This window comes from Hylaeus anthracinus, unplaced genomic scaffold (genome assembly GCF_026225885.1).
Source record: "Hylaeus anthracinus isolate JK02 unplaced genomic scaffold, UHH_iyHylAnth1.0_haploid 0, whole genome shotgun sequence".
Lineage (NCBI taxonomy): Eukaryota > Metazoa > Arthropoda > Insecta > Hymenoptera > Colletidae > Hylaeus > Hylaeus anthracinus.
Window position 1 is genome coordinate 1,650,146 of NW_026533254.1, and position 23,114 is coordinate 1,673,259.

Below are 23,114 nucleotides of genomic sequence, written 5' to 3' on the forward strand. Positions count from 1 at the left end.
CACTCAATTATTTTATGTGGTCTTGTTTATATAAATAGGCAATCTAATTTCATAGTGCTATTGTGCATGTATTACTTATTAATAAAGCGAAATAAACTTTTGGGACAATCTAGTACTTGTCTAAGTAGCAAGTAAATAGGTTTAGAGCTTTTCAAATTTTTCAGCGGTATGTGTATCTACCGCAGAAACAATTATTAAATAATTAAGTCGTAATCATTATTTTTCACTTAATCTAAGTAATAACCGCAATGAAATTTAGCTGTCCAAGTTGTAAATAAATAGGTTAAAAGCTTCCCAATTTCTTCAGTGGCATATGCATTTTCAAACCGCAGAAACAATTATAAAAGTGGTCGAGCGTCATATGCAATTGCTAAAGTGCATGAACTGTCGTGTCGTGTCGCCGCGCACGGTTTAATTAACATTAAACAAACACTCACCGTCGCTGCGTTGCGCGATGCCCCGCTTGTCGCCTTTTCCCATATTTCCTTCTCCCTCTGTTCTCTAAGGTGAGAGGTGCTTTCTTCTTCTCCCACCTGAAATTCAATTGGAAAGAGCATTTGATTACTTCTGTTTGGACGCACAACGGGAAATATTCATGCAAACACACATATACTAGGGAAAACCTTCCCCGCGTAGCACGTTGCTTCGCGAGCGTGCGCCGCTCCGCTTAGGACTTGTCTTCCGTGTATTTGCACGCAAACAGGGCTGCGTTCAATTTGGTGTTCGTGCCGGACGCAGAGCGAAAGAGAAGCACAAATTGATGCAGTAATACGAAAATTGTGAACGGCTGCTGAAACATCGGCTGCGGAATCGCGTATAGCAGCGTTTCTCAAATTGGAGTCGCAAACTTGCCTCTGAAGGGGACGAAATTATACAGGATGATTTACAAATTTACGATATTTTGCGAGCGTGAAGAAAAAGGGTTGAAAGTGCATAATCTGTTATGAAATGAAATTGTACATTTCGTTTCATTTAGGTTTACAAAAGGGACTTTAGTAATCTAGTTTTTAATAAAACACAAATGGTATGGAATATATACACTTAACTATTCTCATATTTAATCCTTGGTGCACTCTCTTGGTAAATAATGTAGAGGAATTGAAATTAAATCGAATAAAAATTATTAAAAAATTAATACAATTTTTATTTAAAAGAAGTTGAAGTTCGATTAAATATATAAAGGGTAATTCTACTCTAAAAGTCTGATGATTATTTTCCTTTATTAAGGATCTCTTTGATAAAGTAAACTATCAACAAACGTAGACTAATATATCCATTTCCTTTTACTTTTTATTGCAAGTATATGTATGTTAAAAATAATATTTTCGAAGAAATGTACGTAACGAACAGATCGCATTACATAATTTTAAATAATATTAAGAATTACGCAAGTCAACATATTTAAATTAATACAACTGTTGAAATAAATGTAAATTTCGTAAAGTTTCCTGTATTAAGGTCCTGGGATGGTGAGGTTTGAGAAATACCGGTACACGGAAATTTCGAGGACCTGTATGTTTTCACGAGAAGTTCAGCGATGGTGAAATTCGAAATCGATATTAACAGCGATGCTTACGTGCACGTCATTATAAATCACCGATGCCGGAAATTATTAGTTGCTACGAGCTTGTAAGTCGGAAAGTCCGAAGCGCTGAGAGATGTTGATCGATGCGTTTAAGTTATACGTACGTCATTATACTTCGCGCGTGACTTCTCATTCAAGGAAATATTTTTATTTTAACGATGTTGGTTAAGGGAGAACACCACCCTTAGGGATGACAAAAATTACGACATTATATTTAGGAATTTTTTTACTATTTTTACTAATTATCTTTAAAAAAATTGTGATCATTAGAGTAAATATAAGCTTCTTAGTGTGGTGAGGCGGATTTTTCCGAGTCCTATATTCTGAACTCGATGAATATAGAATTTTTATAAATTACACGGTTATTAGTATTGCTGTTGGATCGCTATTGGATATTTTAAAATATTGATTACTTTAAAAATTTCAACACTTTTAGAGGTTTACTAAAAGGTATCAGAAAAAAAGTGTTTCTTTACTCCCCTTTATAATAATCAGATACATTCAAATTACAACAGTACAACAGTCTACAGTATATTGACTCGTTTCGGAAACGCATTATTAATGCGGATAGACCTAGATACATCTTTCAAATCCATAGAACAGCTGGATCTATAGATTTGGAAGGGCGCGTTCTCAATCGCATCGGCCAAAATAACAGGGTTTAGCAATCAAATGACAGCAAGATTGGGGAACGTAGAACACGCAATTGCTCGGGGAATACTCCATGATGAACAGCTTTATTCGCTCAACATGCAAAGGGTACAAGCACGTACTCATTCTGACTTTCATCTTGCTGCTTTCTGTCGCTAATCAGAATTTTCCATACTGACGATCTCTTCAAGTTCAATTTACCAGAGTCGATACATTGAGTGTTCAAATAATTTTTCATTGAAATTACGTTTCCACAAAATTTTCGACTATGACGTCCAAAACATATGGTGCTTTACAATTTTACGTAACAAGCATTTTTTCAGATTTAAAAATACGTAAACATGTAGATATGGATCATCAAGAACTGATAATCTTTTGTCTAAAACATTCTCTAATTGCACTACCGGAAATACCTAAAAAATTATGACTTTACAAGTAGACCTTATATATGAAATGTTTAATTATAAATTTTGTGACAAGGTTAGGAGAATAAATGAATTAATCCAAACTGTTATTGTAGTACGAGTGTTTTTTTCGAAGATGCTCTACAAATATGTACCTACATGTATTTTATACATATTTATACTAAATAAATACAACACTTTTGAAATTAATTTAATTATAATTGTAAAGACAGCTGTGATTGTAAACTATTTATTGGAACCATTTCTTATGTCTGGAACATTAACTTACGAATACAGTGCTAACTTTCTATCGAACTATGTAGATAAATGAATCCATGCGAAGACATTGTAATCGAAATTCTGCTTCATGTGTGGGTTGCGCACGACTACGTCCTACTCAATTTTAACCTCTAGACGACCAAACCCCAAGACAGAAACTTTGTCTTGTGGAAGGAGGCAAGTAATTTACCGTAGAAATTATATTTCGTGTGATAGATCTCGAAGTACTTGTCTATCCACGGTCATGCGTCACGGTTCTCACTGCAATATCTTGTATCCAGTCTACTTCCCCGCTTGTTATTAAGCATAACAGAGAGGAAGTATTGCTACCCGACAAAATTTCCCTTCTCTATTTGTCTGAATATTCCAAAAGTTGTTTATTACAAAAACATAATATTTGTTCTATAGTCATGGTTGTGCTTTAAGATAGTTATTTGTATTATTTATATAAATAGAGTAAACATCCAAAGCAATTCTTGTCACCATCGATAGCTAGTTAGCATCTTTCAGTCGTAATAATTCTGTTTGTTATTACTATTTGTTTTTGTAACGTTCAACCTCTTCGTGAAAGAGTCATTTACGTACTTTATACAAGGGAGTCAGGATAACTCTTTGCACTCGAGGCCTTTTTAAGATTGAAAATCTTTTTATTTTCGAACAGCCGAAATTCATGTCACGTTATATGGTGAAAAATGCTGTGGGGCGATGAAATGGGTGAGTAGTAACAGAATAAATATGTCCCGTTACACAGCTCGTCGTGAGATATTTTTTTATATTTTAATATCTACTGATTGGAACAATTAAAACTTAATCCGAAATAATTAAACGTTTATGATACATACAGTATCATTCAGTGTTCAATTAAATATTAATAAAAATTGCGGTTAGGAATAAATATTCATTCGAGACATTAATCGTGAGAAATTTGTCAATATTTTAATATCTGCTGATTGCACCAACTAAATGTTAATTTCCGACAGTAGTTGAATTAATTATTAACAATACTTATTATTTAAACTATGACGGGGAATATGATTATGCTGTGGTATTAATGTTTCGGAAATTCTTTTGTGGATGCATCCAAGCAGGTATGCGAGGGGCGAGAACTCATTCGTCGTTGATCCTTCGTTCGATATGGATCTCGCGATCGCGCGTCCGCGTCTCGCGTCCCTCCAATTTATAGTTTCCCTTAGTATCTTAGTTTGGTTTGGTTAGTTTTAAGGTTGCGTGTACGAGTGTCTCCTCTGGCAAATAATTATTAATCAACTTGCTTTGTTTGTTCGTAAGTCTATATTGAGCTCGTAACATCGTTCTCCACTTCGGTCACTATTGCTTGATGTGATAAGTGTAGTGACCAACCATGTGACTGGCCGAGATCGGTTGCCGTCCTCTAGTGGATCTGATTTGAGAGAGGGTCAATCGACGCCTCCATGGAATCTTCTAGTCTCTGTACGCGTCAGGCGAAGTCATGGTTCCCGGCGCAGCGCAGCTCAAAAGAGCCGTCAGACGGATGCAAGTCGTGTCCCGGACTCCTGACGTTGTGCAGAGAGTAGAACTCCGTTTCGGACTCTACGACCGTCAGACATACCTGGTGTCGCCAGGGCAGGGCACCCCAACGCGGTGCTACCTACGTCGTACACTGTCAGGTTGGGACCTGAGCCCCCGGCAGCAGGTATGCAGGAAGTAGAGTACTGGCGGTGATGTTGATCGTCTGTCTCTCGAATCAGACCCACCAGAGGAAACGGGACTGACTCTGTAAGTCCAGTTTCATGGTCGCATCGTGTCGCGATTTTCATTTAGCTTCCATTTAGTTGAAATAATTATTTGGCAGAGTCAGACTTGGACTTTGGAAATCAAAGGGACTTTGTTTTCTTTGATTTCTATGGTTTCGTACTTAATATTAAGCTCGTCGACTCTACGTAGAGTATGCATCTATGTGTGTATACTCTATGTAGAGGGAGATCGAAGGAAATTTGATTCCTTCTATCTCCGGGTCTCCAGTCGCAGCAACCTCCACGTGGTAAGACCTGGTAATCGGTATTATTCGTGACGAACAATCCTTCGTCGCGAATAATATCGAGAGCTAATGGCTGCGAACTTGTAATAAGATCTTTAGATATAAAAAGTGCAAAGCGTAAAGTGTAAAATTCACAAGTGATAAGTGCAAAAGTGTCAAGTGTAAAATGAAATTAGATTTAGATTAGCAGGAACAACATCAAGGAGCAGTAGCTGGTATTAGTGGTCTGTAGCGGAGATGGTTTCTGTGCATTTATCGTTATACAAATTTGTGCGTATAAGATTTTACTATAGTAACAAAAAAATATTCCGGTACAATTGGGTCTTAGTGCGTCACGAAGCAATAAATGAGTTTTTTGATAATAAAAAGAACGTCCTGTCGCGGAAAATCATTAAATATGGTACAGCAGGTGGCGGTTCGCCAACAGTTAGTTTAGTTAGCTAGATTTTCAATCTCTCTAACTCTTGCGTGTACGTGAAGTCTGTAAATTTTTTCTCGTATCTACCAGCAACTCGAGATGTTTCTTAGCATTCTGTTGCCATGAAGTCTAAGCTATCTAGATTTGAGAATAAGGTCACCTTTACCTCGCCGACAATCATTTTATCGACACTTTGAGCTCCAAAGAAATTAAACCTAAAGAAAGGTATTGTAGATTAGCTATTGTAGATTTGTTGCGTGAAACCTAATGGTGACTGAGTGTCACCATTCGAGTGCAAAGGGTTAATTTGTTGTCGATAATGAAGTCAAGAATGTCTTTACATATTTTATTTCGGTGTTCTTTATGTCTACTGTTTGAGGTGTTTGACAGTTTAGTTTTCTAGCGAACCGGATGGCTTGCGTTATTTACGGAGATAATTTTAGATAAGATTCTTCAGACTACTTCTGGAGGTGGTTAATTAATGTTTGTAAGAGTTGTGTTAATGTGGTCAAACTTTTCAAGTGTCAAATTCTTATTCGAATAAAATATTTTATTTCTGATAAACGACTTTCTTTTAAGATAATAATAGTACCAATCTGAACGTCCACCGTATCTGGATTCTCTACGTCAGTAATAGATCGCGAATAAATTCGTTAGTTCGATAAAAATCTTCGAGTTACACTACATTAAAGTCCAGTTAATGCTTCGCAATTCTCTGTACGGTCCATTACGCGTTCATGTAACTGCAACGGCGGATATACGATCACACGTATAAACGTAGTACCTACATGTTTATCGGGACACGCGATCGTTTCTAGTTGTATACTTTCACCTCAACATTCCACGGGCAATTTCAGAATAATTCAACCCTGAATTAAAACCACGGCCAACATTACTTTTTATTTTTATAGAGACACTACTGAAAATTTCAGCAATAATTTGTTTCGTATAATTATTTATGTACTGTATTATTTATGTATTATGTATTTATTATGTACACCATCTATGTTGATGCAAAAAATCCGACAGAATGTTTATATTTTTACTTAGTAGTATCTTCGTGTTATTTACTAGTAATTTCCTTTATTCAATATTGTATAAACATAGGAATGCTTATTTAAATTATTTGCGAATTAAATGGTACAATTTAAATTATAAAATGTTAGGTTTTTTTAATAGTGGCTTCAGGATTTTGTTTTTTAATAATAAAATACGCTATCAGCGCGCAGCGCAGTACAAAATTGCGTAAAATTCGTATAAATTTGATTCAATTTGTGTATTATTAGGAAACAAAACACTTCTGGAAAATCTTTTATTTTACAAAAACCAAATAAAAACATAACCGTTCAATCGAATATTGTTTGCTTAATGTAGCATCCAAGAGATTGAGGATAAAGCTAACTTGTAAATTGATTCAGCTATACTGATAGAAGCGTCGAATACAAAATAGTGATGGCATCTCATGTTATTAGAATTATTGATGGATTTGCTAAGTTATTCCTTGAGAGCACAAAGCAGAATCATTTCGTTGGTTATTTTATTATAAAATTAACATTTCTATTTCTAAGGTTGAGATTTCTTTTGCGTAATTTCTTTTGAAGGAAGAATTTTTAAACTTCCTCGCTTTTGAATATATTAACATATATTTCAAATACTACTTACTTCACGGATCCCAGCTCCTTCCTCCGTTCCGCATTTATATAGTACTTTAAGTGGCAACATTTCTTGAGTATTAAAGCGCGCCTTAGAGAAACTTCTTCCATACCAAAGTCATATTAAATTTCCGAAATTACTTAGGAATTTCTCACATGATCCAGGGATTTCATGAATACATTGATCGAGGATTCATCGTAATCGATAAAAGATATTCTGATTTCCAATCACAGCAAAGCAAGTATGGACAATTTTTACAGTATAAACAAACTTTCACATGTATGATACATAAGCATCCTAATTCTTCTGAAATTACATTTTTAAATGCAAATGACGATTTGTTCTTAATTTCTTGTCGATTCATTTTTTAAATACAGTGACTCGTATATAATATTCGAGCATTATAATACTTCATTCGTTATTGCAATATACACATGACCATTATTCAGTTGATATACTTTTTGTTGTGTGGTATGTTAGAACGTATATTCTGTTTGACAAAAATGTAAATTTTGTAAATGAATTTGTAGCATAACAAACAATTTACTAAATAATGTATTATTCCTGCATCGCATTAATATTTGGACACTCGATACATCTCCACGTTTCTTAATTATAACACTTCACTTTGGTCTTTTAGAATTTTAAATAAATATATCTTTTTATTTTATACTCGTTCATTTTGGACTAAGTGTTCAGACTGAATAATACTTTAAAATATGAAATTATAATGTTAAGTATAAATAGAAAATAATAGATTGTCTTAGAAAATTATAATTCCATATTACTTACTATTTTTCAAGTCGAACAAGCAAGTGTCCTCTGATGTGTGGTAAGTTTACCTGTTTTTGTTTCGTTTGTTCTATTAACGTTAACGTTTCTCTTTGTTGTTACCGCGAAGGGCCCATTAAAAGAGGATGTAATAAATACAGTGGAGCATAGCGTGTTCTTTGAAGGGTGAAATTAAAAAGTTACCATCCCAGTCGGCGGCCAGATGCGATACATAGTGAAACGCGACACTGCAAACTCTAACTTTAGTTTAAAGCCCATTCAAACTCGATACTTTTACAGCCGATGCTCGGGGAAATACAAGCCGTAAAAGGGGAAAAGCCAATACCATTTTTAAGTTCTGCGAGGTTCGCCAGCTCTGTAAAGCCCAAACGGATTTAAACGGATTGGTTGAATGCTGGAGTTGTTATGACATCTTTATCGTCTGCACGGAGCTTCGAGTACTCCATTTTTACCTTGAAATTGTAGCGATTACGATAAAGCAATGCTTTCATAAAGTCCAACTTGGACGTTTTCGAACGAAGAGGAGTTTACGCTGGATGGACATTTGTTTGACACTCGTTCACCTGGAAATTTAAAATGTTACTTTGTAACCGTGAAACGGTGTAGGGTAATTGTATTTTATTTGCCATTCGTCTTATGTACAGGGAGTTTCATAATAAACAGGTCTTAATAAGGTTAAAAGGAGAACTACGAACCAAGATCTGATTCATCCACGATGGTGCTTCACCTAATGTCTTTTGTGAAACTATTTTTAAATTAATTTTTTTTTTATTTAAATCGAAGATGTTTAGGGTATTTTAGTATTCGACATTGTTGCGTAATACGGCACACGACATTTATTTTGTAACATTTTAAATGTACCATTTATCTTAATTAATAAAGACTATAACTTCTACATTGTAGTTTAAGGAAATTTTATTATACAAACATATGACTTTTGATTCTCATGATCGTTTACAATATACAATGTAATAACCATGATTTCTATGTCAGTGTGAGAATTTTGCATTTCATTTGACTACAAATTTTTATATAACATAATTTAGTACATTTAAACACATTCAGTTTATTTGGATAACTAAAAACAACTTATCATGAGCGTAACAAACATTCTAAATAACAGGGATAACAATTCTCTCTGGTTTTTAGGGAGTGGTTTTGAGAACTTTTGGAAACCATTGTCAAAAATACAGAACCAATTGACAGTCACAATCGAAATGAAAAACGATGTTTTATCAAATTTTCATTTTATGTATATCGTATCCTATTAAAACACACAGCTCTTTCCTGTATTCATCATAGTTTTGGATAACCTCTTCTACTCAAGATAGTCGAATCAAATTTACGCACGCGTCGCAGTCTTCTTTCACAGGATACACAAGGAGAACGAAATACAGTTTGGTCGAGATTTCACGAGATTCGCGCGTTTGAGACTGAATATCTCATCCATAACACGTACTTTTCCCGAGAATGAATCTCGATGTTATTCGTGTCACGCTCGACCACGGATGATAAATCAGATGAATGTCGTTAAAGGGTCGGGGTAACGTATGTTAGTTTTCATCTCTACATTTTTCATTGGTTTGCTATTGATTCCTGGCGATATTCGAGGGAATGCCGATAATAAAATTACGCGAGATTTATTGTACCTGCACCGAAAAACAATAAATTTTGAATTTTTCAACAAATAAATTTTAGATTGTTTGAGATGAAGAGTACAGCTATTCTTTGATATTTGATCGAAAGGGTTTGATAGAAAGAGTTTAAATAAATAAATTTTAGTTTGTTTGAGATGGAAAGTACAGCTATTCTTTGACATTTGATTGAAAGGGTTTGATAAAAAGATTTTTAATAATTATTATATGTTTCTCGGGTAGGAACAAAGAAATATTTAAAAAAATATGTTAAATTCTGAATTTTGCTTTTAATAAAAATGAAATACATTGCTAAGAATATCTATTTGTTAAAAGAAGTTCTCTCTACTTTTTAAATACTTTTGTTACTTACAGTCACTTCTACAAGTACTCGTACCGTTCTATGTCTATCGAACAAAGTCTAGATTAAGTGACTGGTTTAATTTCTCCGAATAAATATTTCATTATAAATATGTACACGAATAAATTTAACGTTTCAATTATTTGATGACGAATACTGTGGTAGAAAATTGTTTTAGTACAAAGTATAACTTAACTACGTATCGTAGCAGAATTGCTACTTAAACTAACCATTTCCGTGGAGCTTATCTAATAGATCTTGCCATAGACATTGCCATTAGTTGTTCGAAGCAATCTGTTCAAATAAATGATAAACTATTAAACTATCGATCGATTGAAAACTATTCAAACGCTTAATAGTGTCGCGTCAGAGACAACGTTTGCTTATCGGAATCTGCTAGGTAAGCCTTATGCGAGTTCAATTAGTAGATCCGGTACGAAACGTAATTATATTGCTCTTGGTACCAAAAATCTTACTTAGCCTGTAATAGGTAAGTGCCTGGAGGCTCTCTCGACTTTAGAGTGGCCAAGGTGTACACGCGAGGAGTTTCACTTCATAGCTTAACCGAGTAACCGAACTATACGCACTTCTTCAACAGTTTACTTCGGATTGTTGATATTCTTAAAGGAGAACTCGTATAGAAAATGTATACTATATTGATTCAACTCACAAGTGATATACATTAATTATTTTGGATTATTCAATTGTTAATAACGCTTCTGCTAGAATTTTTGGTGAAATAGGATGCAAATAATATTTATAAATTGATGTAGTTCTTCATCCCCTAATTCCAATATATGAAATGTATTTTATAATTTCGTATCAAAGACACGAAGTCTACGAAAGTAATGCTGTAACAAAATTGTTGTGGTCTGTACTGATCTGATTTCTTTCAGGACTATTGCTGGTATTTTAGTTTATAAAGCAAGTTAATACAGAAGAAAAAAGCGATAGTTAATACCTAATAAATTTTAAATACATTCTGTTTGTTATAAAAGCATACTGCTGTTCATACATACAGTGGATGTAGAATGTATTCGTACACCGAACAATTTCCCAAAAAAACTTTTTTGTGAAATTGTAGTTTCTTAACTTCTTTTTTATAATCAATGATATTTTACATGGTCTCAGAAGTCTCTAAGATAGATATAGTCCAAACAACATTTACTAGTTAATATAATTTGTGAAATTAACAAAAAAATGCGAAAAGTGGGCAAAAGTATAGAAGCAATAAGTATTTGTACGATTCTTATGACAAACCATTTACTTATGAATACCTGTTGCTTCAGTATTTCTATCGATAAATTGTTTTTTCTTGTTAATTTTGTAATTTACATAAGTAGCTATTTTTTTTGTAATCTATCTATTCTAGAGATTTCCGAGAATATGTAGAATGTTTTTAAAATGTCATTGTTCATAAAAAATAAGTTAATAAATTACAATTTTACATAGTTTTTTTGGAAATTGATCGGTGTACGAATACTTTCTACACCCACTGTACATATGTTAGAATGGAATTTCGTATTATTGTAAGATCGATGATTAAGCTAAACATTAAGGTATCTATGGTCCGTTGTCCGTTGGCTCTCAATCACGGAGCTCATGGTAACGAGAATAATGAAACAATAGCACAGGTTCCTCAACTCCTTTTCCATTTACTTTGAAACGGCGAGTGCCGTAGTCTAATATAAGTCAGAAAAACCTAACTGGCATGTTGGCAAAACGTTGAAATGTTTTATACAAAAGACAAGGCTTACATCTAGAAGCTTCAATTACTATCAACTGTACACTGGTATGAACTTCTCCATTATACAGATACTCCTATCAGTTTGAACATCTCCATAGTGAAATGACAAATGTATAACATAAATACAGGGTTCGTTCCAAAAATAAACAAAATGATTTTTTCCGCCGTCGGAAATTGCTGAAATGAAACAATTTGTGGTGGAAAAGGTGGTAGGGGTTTTCCCTCATCCTAAACGAGTTGGTCAACCAGTACCAAGCGTCATAGCTCTTTCAACCCAAAAGGTTTACGATATAAGATTTAGGAATCTTCAGAAGAGCAACATTATTCTTGTCGGTCCTTCTGCGTGTCAGTCGGTTATTTTGTTTCCGCAAGTATTCGTTGTATCCAGAGTTGTATTTTTTTAAACGTCAGAAATATATTTGAAAGTGTACAAATCGGTCTCCACGTTCCTCACCTGGATCCCAACAAGTGTATCAATGCACAAGCGTGTTATTTCGAAGAATATTAGTCATTTCTATTTTGATCTGAATACATTCTTTTCCCCTGGATTTATTCTATTAATTTTGTACACCCACCCTGTATGTCTGATTGCTCAGAATTCAGAAATTTCCTGATATAGCAAGACCGACGCGCAATGTGTTAAATCATGCTGGTGAACAGAATGGAGAAACCAAAAATAACCGATGGAAAAACAGTGTCAACGATCAGTGCGATGAAGCACCTGAATTAACCGCAGTTTAGTGTTTACGAAGTTCTCGACAATGTCTGGCGAGCGTGGAATCGATAGCAAAACGCGCAAAAAAGGCACCGAAGCCAGCCTTTATCGACGAGCCTGACGAAGTGTGCACGTACATCGTCGAACGGTGATCGCAAAAGCAATAGTTAGCGCGGCTGAATCGCTCTTTTCTCTCATGTATCGGACCCACCGCGAGCATCGTCGAATCGGCCTCGCGGAGAATCAACTTCCTCCCGTTAGCTTACCCATGCGAACCTTGTCCACGTTCTCTGAAAATTCAATATTCTCCGTGTACCCATCAGGCGAAAAACGCAGTTTTCTACGTGCGTGAAATTCAATCGAGGTCTCGCAAAAGCCCTTCGGATTTCAAACGAATTCGTCTGGTGTAATCGCGAATATTACGTGCCATTGGATGACGCTCCATACGTGAGATAATATTCCTTGCTCCTTATACAATTTATTTACTGTCATTCCTGCGGTGGATTGTAATATTTCAAGGCTGGCTTCGTAGACAATTTCCTAGATCGTAAGGTAACCTCTACCAAGGGATTACGTCACCTTGGCGTCGACATAGAGAAGCGTGTCGCAGAAGTATTCGCAGTTTTTAACCCTACATGAAGCCACATGGTTGTAAAATATGAAAACAGGAATCGCATCGTCTTATAGTATACGATATATCTTTGAAATCGTTTAATCTATTTATTTTTCTTTAATTTTTATAGTTGCATCCACTTGAATTATTAACAATCACGTTAACTTTAATGAGTTCCATAATAATTGTCAAAGATTAATATTATAGGGGAGTCTCTACGAAGAATGCGGTACGGAGATTCGAATCCACGATCTTCGGATCGACAACCGACCGTTTTACCTCCACGACCAATCCCGCACCCTACGATTTGTGGTCTTCTTTGACTCTTTATTCTTGGGTATGGGGGACGCGGTACTACAATATGTCTGAGGAAAGGAATGATGTTTAACTAGAATTACATAAATATTTTCAAAATTAAAGTTTTATGGCTTAAAAAGTATTCTATATTTTTGTCACTTTTTTCACACACCACTACCTTGTCATTTTTCAATATTTTTTTTATTTTAGCTCAAATTATAACCACAATTATACAGATTACAAAACTTTTTGATTTGTTTGATTCGAACAATTGCAACGACCGTATTCACGTCTGCTATGCGGACAAATTATTTTAAGGCGCTCTGGTTAATTTACGACAATTCTAAATATAACAAACGTTTTTACTTAGAAAAAATTTGAGAATATATGTTAAATATGTATTGATATACAGACATAGTTTGGGATTGATATACTATATACTTTGAAAAAATGTTCTAATATCGTCTAATTTTTAAGAGGCTACACAAGGAAGCTCCTTAAGCTTTGACCATAGGCAGGTACACATTTTAAATTTCATGCTACCTTTAATACTCGACTACCTTTCCATACAACAGCATAGGCTTGCCGTTTAATGGAACAATCATTATACATTGTGTACAATAATACATCAGAATGTGAAAGAAAATACTCTCGCAATTTTGTCATTCAAAAATATCTCATTGTATCAAACTATTGTAGTCTGTAGTAAAACGTGTGTGTCTCGTGTCAACAAGGTTTTGTTATCAAAAATGCAATTGCATTCGATGTAAACATTGATCAAATTATGATGGCCGACTTCAGGAAAATTGGTTTGAAAATATTATCGAGCACTCTGCGCAAGCTCGTTTGTATTCGCTTGCGTACAAATTGAATGCGAAAGAAGTGAATAATGTTTCATAGACAGAGTGTTTCGAAGCTGGCTGCGATATTGGACGGGCCAGAATGTTTTCGTTCTTTTATCATGTTCACTACCAATTAAAAGCGATCCATTTGGCAGCTGAATATTTATATTAACCTAGTAAAATTATAAAATAAGTGTCGAATCTCACGTTCAATAATCGACAGTAGTTCAGATTAGAAAATCTGCATAGCTTCTAGACAAGCCAAATGTACAGGGTGGTCCACATAACGTACTCGCACCCACGAACTCCTCAAGTATGAATTGTATAAAACAACTTTTTATACAGAAGTTGCACGATTTTAAGAAGCACATTATGTAGTGTATATTTCTTTCATAGATGGTGGCGTTTTTGAGATTTCAAGGTCAGCTTCGTTATCTTGAATGAAATGCTATATTCTTTATGTCAATATTTCGAAGAACGTAGAATTCCGAATTTGCAAAATGAATGCCTGTCTCGGCTACAGGCCAGGAAGTGAGTACATTTTCCTCAACATATACCCTCGACTAATAAAAAGGAATTTCCTACAAGAGATGCCGTGTGTGCGTAAAAAATAATATAAGAAGTAAAACCACTTGGCAGTGCAAATAATATCTAGTTCCTTTACATACTCCAAAATGTTTCGAAATACTTCAAACTTTACAGAACTATAAAATTATTATTTGTTAATTTTATTTAGTTGCTTTTATTGTCATTATGTATCAGCCTGATTAAATGTTATATAAAAATCGAAATTTCAAAATAAAATGTACTCTTTCTCAGCTTCCACATCACTGTTCACTTGAGCGAAATTAAATATTGGGTTGTCCAGAAAATTCGTGCCAATTTTTAAGAAAAATGCAAAGGTACATTTGAATTTTGATATATATTTATTGAATTATATAAATACCATTTTGTTCCACGACCTTTCCACCTTTTAAGGGTTGCACCCATGTTAATTGTATTCAATCATTTCAATATAAATAGACGTGTACCACCTACCAAAAATCGGCACGGACTTTCCAGACAAACTAATAGTATTTTTTGGACGCATCAAGTTCTGTTTCATGTGTATGTCACGGGGTTAACAATCGTTCTGCAGTTTTTAAAGTTTTTTACATTTTCCTCGTCACTTTTCGTTCTGCATAAATAATTTTAAAATGCTCTGATGCATCACGCGGTGATGTTTAGTTCTGATCCCTCTTCACATTTTTGATAACATTAACTCGAAACTCGTCTCCCAAGATCCTCCACTCAATCTTCTATCTCCATCGTCCTCTTACCAATTTTCAAACTATTCGGGAGTCGTTCCTGCATTCGAAACCCATGAATCCGCGTTGGGCAATTCATTTCGACTAATCCTCCCAGACCCCATCGCGCGAGTTCCGCGTGCAGGTGCACACGGTGCAATCTAAATTCATTTAATCATCGTTAGGTTCATCGAGTTCTCCGACGTAACCGGGCTCCGCTAGCGAATGAACACGTATCAAACGAGGAAATTATTGGATTCGGCCGGAAATTGTGAAATTCCCGATAGCGACGATCCAAGCTGATCGCGTCCCCTCCAGCTTTTACAGCTCGCTTTCGACAGAATTTCGTGCCCCCTCGCAAGAATTTCTAACCCGTTCTAGCAGAGTTGCTCTGGAATTCCGTGATCGTGTCGCTTTGGCTCCTTTTAACGAGCCGATACCCTTTGAGCCCGCTTCTCGGCTTACGGAGCTGACGCTCGCGCGGCATAAAAGCGTATGGGAAAAGCTTTTTCACAGTGGACGTAACGTGATCCGGGGAAAAAAACGTTAATGAGCAGCGGCCGTCTATTGTTTAATGATGGTGTCCAGGGGCACTTTTCCGTCCTGCGCGTTCGAGTGCTTGCCAGGGATTAAGCTGTTAAGTGTACCAGAAGTACGGTTTTAAAGTGTTTTGTAAAGGTTGCTGGGAATATTTAGCGACAGAAAGTGTTTTTGTGTGAACAAAAAAGATTCTCTGCCGCCCTGTATTGTATTGAAAAATTTCTCGAGTCGTGATATCAATAAATATACAAATATGTCCTAGCTGTACCTGCCTACGCGTTTTTTAGTATGTTGCAATAATTAAATCAAAATGAAAATTAATCGAAACTTATCAATCGGAACACAATGTTCAACTAATTATCGTGAATTATGAAACATTTACAATGCTAAGTGACAGCAGCCGTCAAGAATCACGTTCAGTATTGAGTGTGTTGCTGTTACGTTCATCAGATGACGCTGCCATTGCGGACAAAAAAACTGTTTTTATAAAAAAGAAAACGTTTTTAACTGTCAGGCGTGACATAGGTATATAAAAACACGCGCGTATTCGAATGCAATATTATGTCAAAATTTCAAAGCAATAGGTGAAGGACTTTCGGAGATTTAAGATTTTGGAACGAACGAACATTTACATTTTGATTTATATAGATTGTATCGGTTGCCCCACCTAACTTTTACGTACTAACCCTTAGAAATTAATTGCCCCTCGGACTCCAGTTTTTTTACCAAAATATAGATTGATTGATGATATTCGATCGAAACATAGACGAGAGAAAGGTTTACTAAATCATTATTTTTTAATTACATTGTTGTATCCAAAGGTTTTTAATGAATATCTCGAACACGAAGCGTCTCCAGCGGTAACACGTATAGGAAAAAGTTGTTCCGAATAATAAATTTGATAACATATTTCAGAGTCATCGAAAATGTAGAATAAAATTTGTTCATATGACGCTTTTTGTTCGAAACAAAATAAGTTTGAAAATTTGTGGAATAAGCGTGTACTTGATTTGCTTTCAGTTCAACGGATTTTATTATTTTACTGTTCGGAGTAGGAGAACACTTCCATGTTTCTTGCATTATTTACAAACCATTTTCAACATGATGATATCTCTTACATCGATTTTACTTTCTTCTTATGTTTATGATCTACAATGAAATCCGTCGAGATGGAGCTGGTCCAAGTGCACGCATACTCGACAAATTCTCAAACTTTCAAGTTTCAAAAAGAAAGCGTCACATGAAAAAATTTTGTTCTACATTTTCGATTCAATTTTTTACGTAGAATCACCCCCTACTCGCTCGTTCCACCAGTTACAGGATACTCTGTATGTCCCACTATGGTCAAAAAGGTTAAGCAAATCCCAACTTATGATAAGTGTGAAATAATCAAGACGTATAAACGCGGTAGTTCTAACCTTGGAAGGCCTTGTCCTAAAAATTCCTGCATAATGCCAAGCAAAAATAGGATAACGATCTACCCATCATAAATTATATCCTTTATTCAGGTTTTAAGCAAATTACGCTGGACGCGGATTCATAAATTCTCGAGGTATTCTAGCTCGCTTCTCGGAACGCAGCTATTTCTCCTATATTCGGATTTCATCTCTGGCTTGTCTTGAATTTTAAGAGAATCCTTGCGAGAAACTTCCTGGCATACGTCCCGAGGAAATGAATGCGGCGGGTTCCGTTTCAAACAGCGAATCGCTACGAAACGTTCTGTCAGCGCTCAAGTTTCTTGAAAACAACCTAATAAAACAGTAAGAAACGAGACATTGCCTCGTGGCAACAGAGTACAAACGTAAACTGAATCGATTTCGCCGTTCTTCAAGCAAACGAGACAAATTCTTTGAAGATCGTAGAAAACGATTTGCTGTAGAAACAATGAAATTGCTAACTATGTACAAGGTGTTCGGTAACGGGTGGTACAAGCGGAAAGGGGGTGATACTACATGAAAAAATAAGTCGAAAATATAGAATAAAATTTTTTCATGTGAGGCTTTGCTTTCGAGAAAATCGACTTTGAATTTTCGCCGGGTACGGGTACATTTCATCATACCTTGTTGTAACGAATCTCACTATATCGTTGACTCGATGGCTATTATTGCAGTTTAAGTTTGTTTTAATCGTAACGGAAATTAGGAACACATAATGAAATGGAATGTCGAAGTAATCATAAAGTTTATTATTACAGAAATTGCTGAAAATGTTGCCTATTATGCCGAATACATACTTCTGCTCTTCTAATTAAATTTCGATACACGCTTTCTAATGTACTCGATCGTTTTAATGTATAAAAGGCTACAATAATCTTTTCTTTTAATTGCTCACGACTTGTGATTTCTTCAGAATACACAATTGATTTAATATGACTCTTTTTAACAGTAAGACATTTCCACTTACATTAGATTGGTCAAAAAGTTCGATCGGTTTGTCGTGGTAGTTGTCTCTCCGCAATTCGAATGATTACCAACTTTTTGAGAACTTCGACAAACGAGGAATCATGAATTGGTCCAAAAGGTGGGGAAGGATTATAAATAAAATTCAAAGTCGATTTTCTCGAAAACAAAGCCTCGCATGAAAAATCGTTATACTATATTTTCGACTTATTTCTTCATGTAGAATCATCCTCTTGTCGCTTGTACCACCAGTTACCGAACACCCTGTATATTGGGCTTTTTCATGTACACTAGGAGAAGGAAATATATTTAATCTTCATCATGATGACCATTTTGTTTTATGATCCTTCCCTACCTTTTGGACCAATTCATGATTCTTCGTTTGTCGAAGTTCTCAAGAAGTTAGTAATCATTTGACTTGCAGAGAGATAACCATCACGACAAACCGATCGAACTTTTTGACCAACCTAATGTAAGTGAAAATGTCCCACTGTTAGAAAGAGTGAATAAATTGTGGTACACTATCTATCTCTGTGCTTTTATTAATGTGAATGTAATATAAACATGTAATTATGAAAAGTATAAACGATAACCATCTGTCATTAACATAAAAATGATATAAAAATGCGCTAATAGACAGAGATAGATAGGTTACCGCGGTTTTATTTTTCTGTACGAGTAACTCGCAAAATTAATCACAAGGTAACACTGTATCGAATTTTCTTGGATTACGGCTTTCTGAAAACAAGTGATACTCGATCAAAGTCACTTCATTCGTTTCTTTCCATCCTTCCGAGAAACGTATGAAACAGCCCTTATTTTTAAAATACTTTTGAAGTCAGGTTTTCAAAAATAATGATAAATAACGCAAGTGATCTATATCTAGATAGATAACTTCCACGGGATGATTCGTGGCTCGTTGTCAGTTTTTCTAAAGTTAATTAATTTAATTTCCCATCGCTAGCATTTATGAATCGCTATACTTTCTTCGATAGAAATTAAATTTCGGCATTACTACATATTAATGTCTATTGAGTTCCTATCGTATTGTTTCATTCCTCAATATAACACGATATTTTATTATACATAAAAAAATCTTGTATGTATTATTTCCCACACTCGAATATACAGGGTGTTCCCGGATTAAATGGCCAAACTTAAAAAATGATTTTAGAATCCCGGAACAAAAAAATTTCCCTTAGAAATATACTTGCAAAAGTTTCACTCAAGAGCTACTGACTTCTGAAGTTACGGAATTATGAGAATGAATAATGTCGAAATGTCCCTGTCCTTGTTTTGAAGATCATTGACACGCTTTTGTTCGTAAACAAAAGTATATCCATGATATACCAGACTTAGCGCCATTAGACTTCTTTGTATGGGGTACACTCAAACAAAACGTGTATGATGTGCCTGTTAATGATCTTCAATCATTAAAACGAAAGATAGTGCACCCATGTGAAGAAATTACAGACATTCAATGTCGATCACACATTTTGTCACCGATAGGTGCAGTACTTGTTGATAGGTGTTGGATATCATCAATTTGAGCAAAACATTTAATAATTAAAAAGCATTAAAAAAATTACTGAAAAGCGATTATTTCTATTATTATTATTTTGTAATTTTTTATTTCTAATTCCTAATAGAATAACTTCAGAAGTAAATATCTCTTGAAAGAAACGTTTGCGAGCATATTTCTAGAGGAAATCTTTCTTCGTTTTGGAATCCTGAATTCATCTTTTAAGTTTGGCCATTTAATCCGGGAACACCCTGTATATGTACCGCAAGTGCGTATTTTCGTGTAAATTAAAACTTTAATTTAATTTAATTTTTAATTTACATATAAATCGTGTGTTTCTCCTTTCTATATTTGTTTTAAACTCTAAAACTTTAATAATCATATTATTTTTACTTTTTTTTTTCATTTCATTGTTTACAGTAGAAAACGTTATTGGGATACAGCTCGCTAAAGGTGTAATTGCGTTATCTTCGTAATTGATAAACTCATAATTATTTCAAAATTCATTTGGTTTACATTAATAGCTTTGCATTTTCGATTTGGTGTTCCATAGATAGAAATGGTGATTAATTATTAATTAAAGCGAGTTCTCACGCGACCCATCGAGTTTGCAGTTTTATTTACCGGTACGAGAGATCTCTACCGACGAATTAATTTAAACCGTTAAATCCCATCTTCCAAAGCGATAACGTGCAACCACTGAGTCAATGTCCGCGAGGAATTTAATAGTGGAGCGGGTAAGTCAAAGCTGGCTTATCGCCACACTTGGCTCAACTCGATTGATAAATGCAGACTAAAATTGACGAATAACGTAATATCCATGCAGTTCGCATTTGTTGTTAAAACTTTCAAGCTACGTACGCAAGAATTTTATTGCATTTGATTAGTGAAATTTAAAAGAAATAAAACATTCCTGTCTTTGTGGTAAGGAATAAATTACAAAACGTGATTACAAGTACGTTCGTAATTACTTAGACTTCACTTTTCCATGAAAACACGATTTAAATGCAAACTAAGCGTATAAAAATTCAGTTGGAAAGTGTACCGTCTACTCAAAACCCAAGAAGACTTCAAATATTCTAATTTTCTGTTACATTTTAATAGTATTAAAATGTTGCAACTCTGTCTCCTTCGCACTATTGATTTATTAGCAATATTCTATGAAATACAATTCGATTTTAAATTCAACGTTCATTCAGAATTAACTCGCATTATTCTTCTCGGCTATTTTCAAGTATCTTAACTGGATAATAGATACTGAAATTCCTTCTTTTTATTTTCAGAGCAAAACGAACAAATAACGGTTTAATTCGCCTTTTCAATTCACGTTGAGAGCACTTGTCGGAAGTAGTAATCACCTCTTTGTCTAAATATATATAAATTTTTAGATGGGTGATATAACAAGTTATACAATTGGTGAATTGAGTGCATAAAAATATCATATGTGTGGTCTCGATTCGTTAAACATCCATTTCACTGATTTATCACGAAAGGATACGATTTCCTAAAAATGTTATATATCTATTCGTTTAGCGGTAGAGACCAACAAGGAGTTTTATTATTTCTCATACCGTTAACATATTAATTTAAGATAAGCTGTACCTACGCATTGGTCCTTCCCACAACGACTCGGACATCTAGCGTAGAATTCGATGAATGACTTGTGTGTTCTCAATATTAATGAAAAAAGTGGAATCAACCGTCAAATGTATCGCTTACCTTTATCCTGGGGGACCATTCGTCACGGGTGTGCCATCGAGAATGCTTAACTTCCCACACACGCCGCGTTTATTCCGCGCGGAAAGCTAGCGGCTTGTTGGGCAAATTATTTGAACGGAAAGTAATAATCACAATCCCAGCTGCCCCGATACGGAATTCCCAACGAACGACTGGCAACGACCGGTCTACCTAAACTATTCGTTCATTATCGCGTACCTCGTCAGTCGCTCATTATGCCCTACCGCTCTAACAGAGTCTGTTTTTCCCTCGAATGGACTGCCCTATCAAATGTACATGTCTGTTGCCATTTTCGATATCGTGCCCCGCAGGATGTCCAGACGTGAACGCGTTTCGGGACTGGCACCGACTAAACTCCTGGCGACTGGCAACCCGTAGGACAAACGTACCTCCGCCTCCTGCGCCTGGCGCCTTTCGTTTAGCGACGCCGTTGTTTCGATCGAAGGAAATAAGTACTTACCTACCATTCATATGGCAGCATACGATAGCTTTTATAGAAAGTATACTCTGCCGGCGATACTAGTCGCGATGGACTACTAGTATCGACTGTTGCTAAAGTAGATTTTATGTTGATTAAAGTGATTTCTATCTTATCAAATGTTGGTATGGTAGGAATTGAATATTATTGCCAATCCAACATTTTAACCTTATGTGATAAACAATTTAAAATTAATGCACATAACTGTTTAAGTTAATTAATTTACATAACCGTGTAGAAAACTGTTTTATTCGCTATGCAACGAGTCGGGACGTGACATTCGGCGATAAATCAAATTGTGTAACATTGTATTTAGTTATCACTTTTTCAAATTGTACCTTACTATGGTATCGCAGCTAGAATATCAAATTATCGATAGCAGTCAATGTAATTTCTACCTTATTAACCGACGATATGCCACGTGAGATAATAGCAATCATAGGATCTTATAAAAAGTAACACATAAAAAACATGTACCTGATTATTTTGCTTCGTTTGCTTGGATTTTGTTAAACATTAGATTGTTATTATGTAATTTATGCATTTAGTTTTAACGTTTTGATTTTTGTATCCTATGGTGCCCTTGATACTAATTTTTGCATGCCTGGAATCGTAAATTACCTACAAGCATTTTAAATACTACAACAGAATCACATTTCATATATGAAGCAATTGATTAAGAGAATCTAACAATGATAATAACTATGTAATACAAATTTTTACTAGTAAAAATTCCGCATTTTAATTTGAATTTTGTTTGAGACGAATCCGATGAGATTACGCTGAAGTACGACAGTTTAAAGTTTTCAGTGGAGCAATAAATAAAACAATTGTTTAGGAGTATTTAATAATGATAGTAACTATTTAGTAGATAGTAAAAATTCCGCTCTTCAATTTGAATTTTGTTAGAATAGAATCAGACGATCCCACGCCGAGATGCGGCACTTTAAAGTTTCCTACTTCATAGACAATTATGAATGAATGATTGACTCAGCGTCCGACACCGATTCCTGGAAATGCGTACGCATTGTGTAGTAGAGTAGTAAAAATCGTAAATACAGCGTTTAGCGTAGTATTTCCTGGATTAACTTGAAAACAATCATCTTTACATAGCTTGACTTGAATATTTAATGAGTTCCTTTTG

At 35.0% G+C, this 23,114-nt stretch overlaps 1 protein-coding gene across 1 annotated transcript in view; it reads right to left on the reverse strand.

Moving 5' to 3' along the window:
- The window catches only part of LOC128893825 (uncharacterized), a 192,773-nt gene extending 170,936 nt beyond the window's left edge, over positions 1 to 21,837 (reverse strand). Inside the window, exons 1-2 of the mRNA XM_054155113.1 lie at positions 21,475 to 21,837; positions 438 to 533 (exon numbers count right to left, since the gene is read on the reverse strand). Coding sequence (XP_054011088.1) covers positions 438 to 480 — 43 coding nt within the window. The 5' untranslated portion in view covers positions 481 to 533; positions 21,475 to 21,837. The remainder of the gene's footprint in view (positions 1 to 437; positions 534 to 21,474) is intronic.
- Positions 21,838 to 23,114: the final 1,277 nt, after the last annotated feature.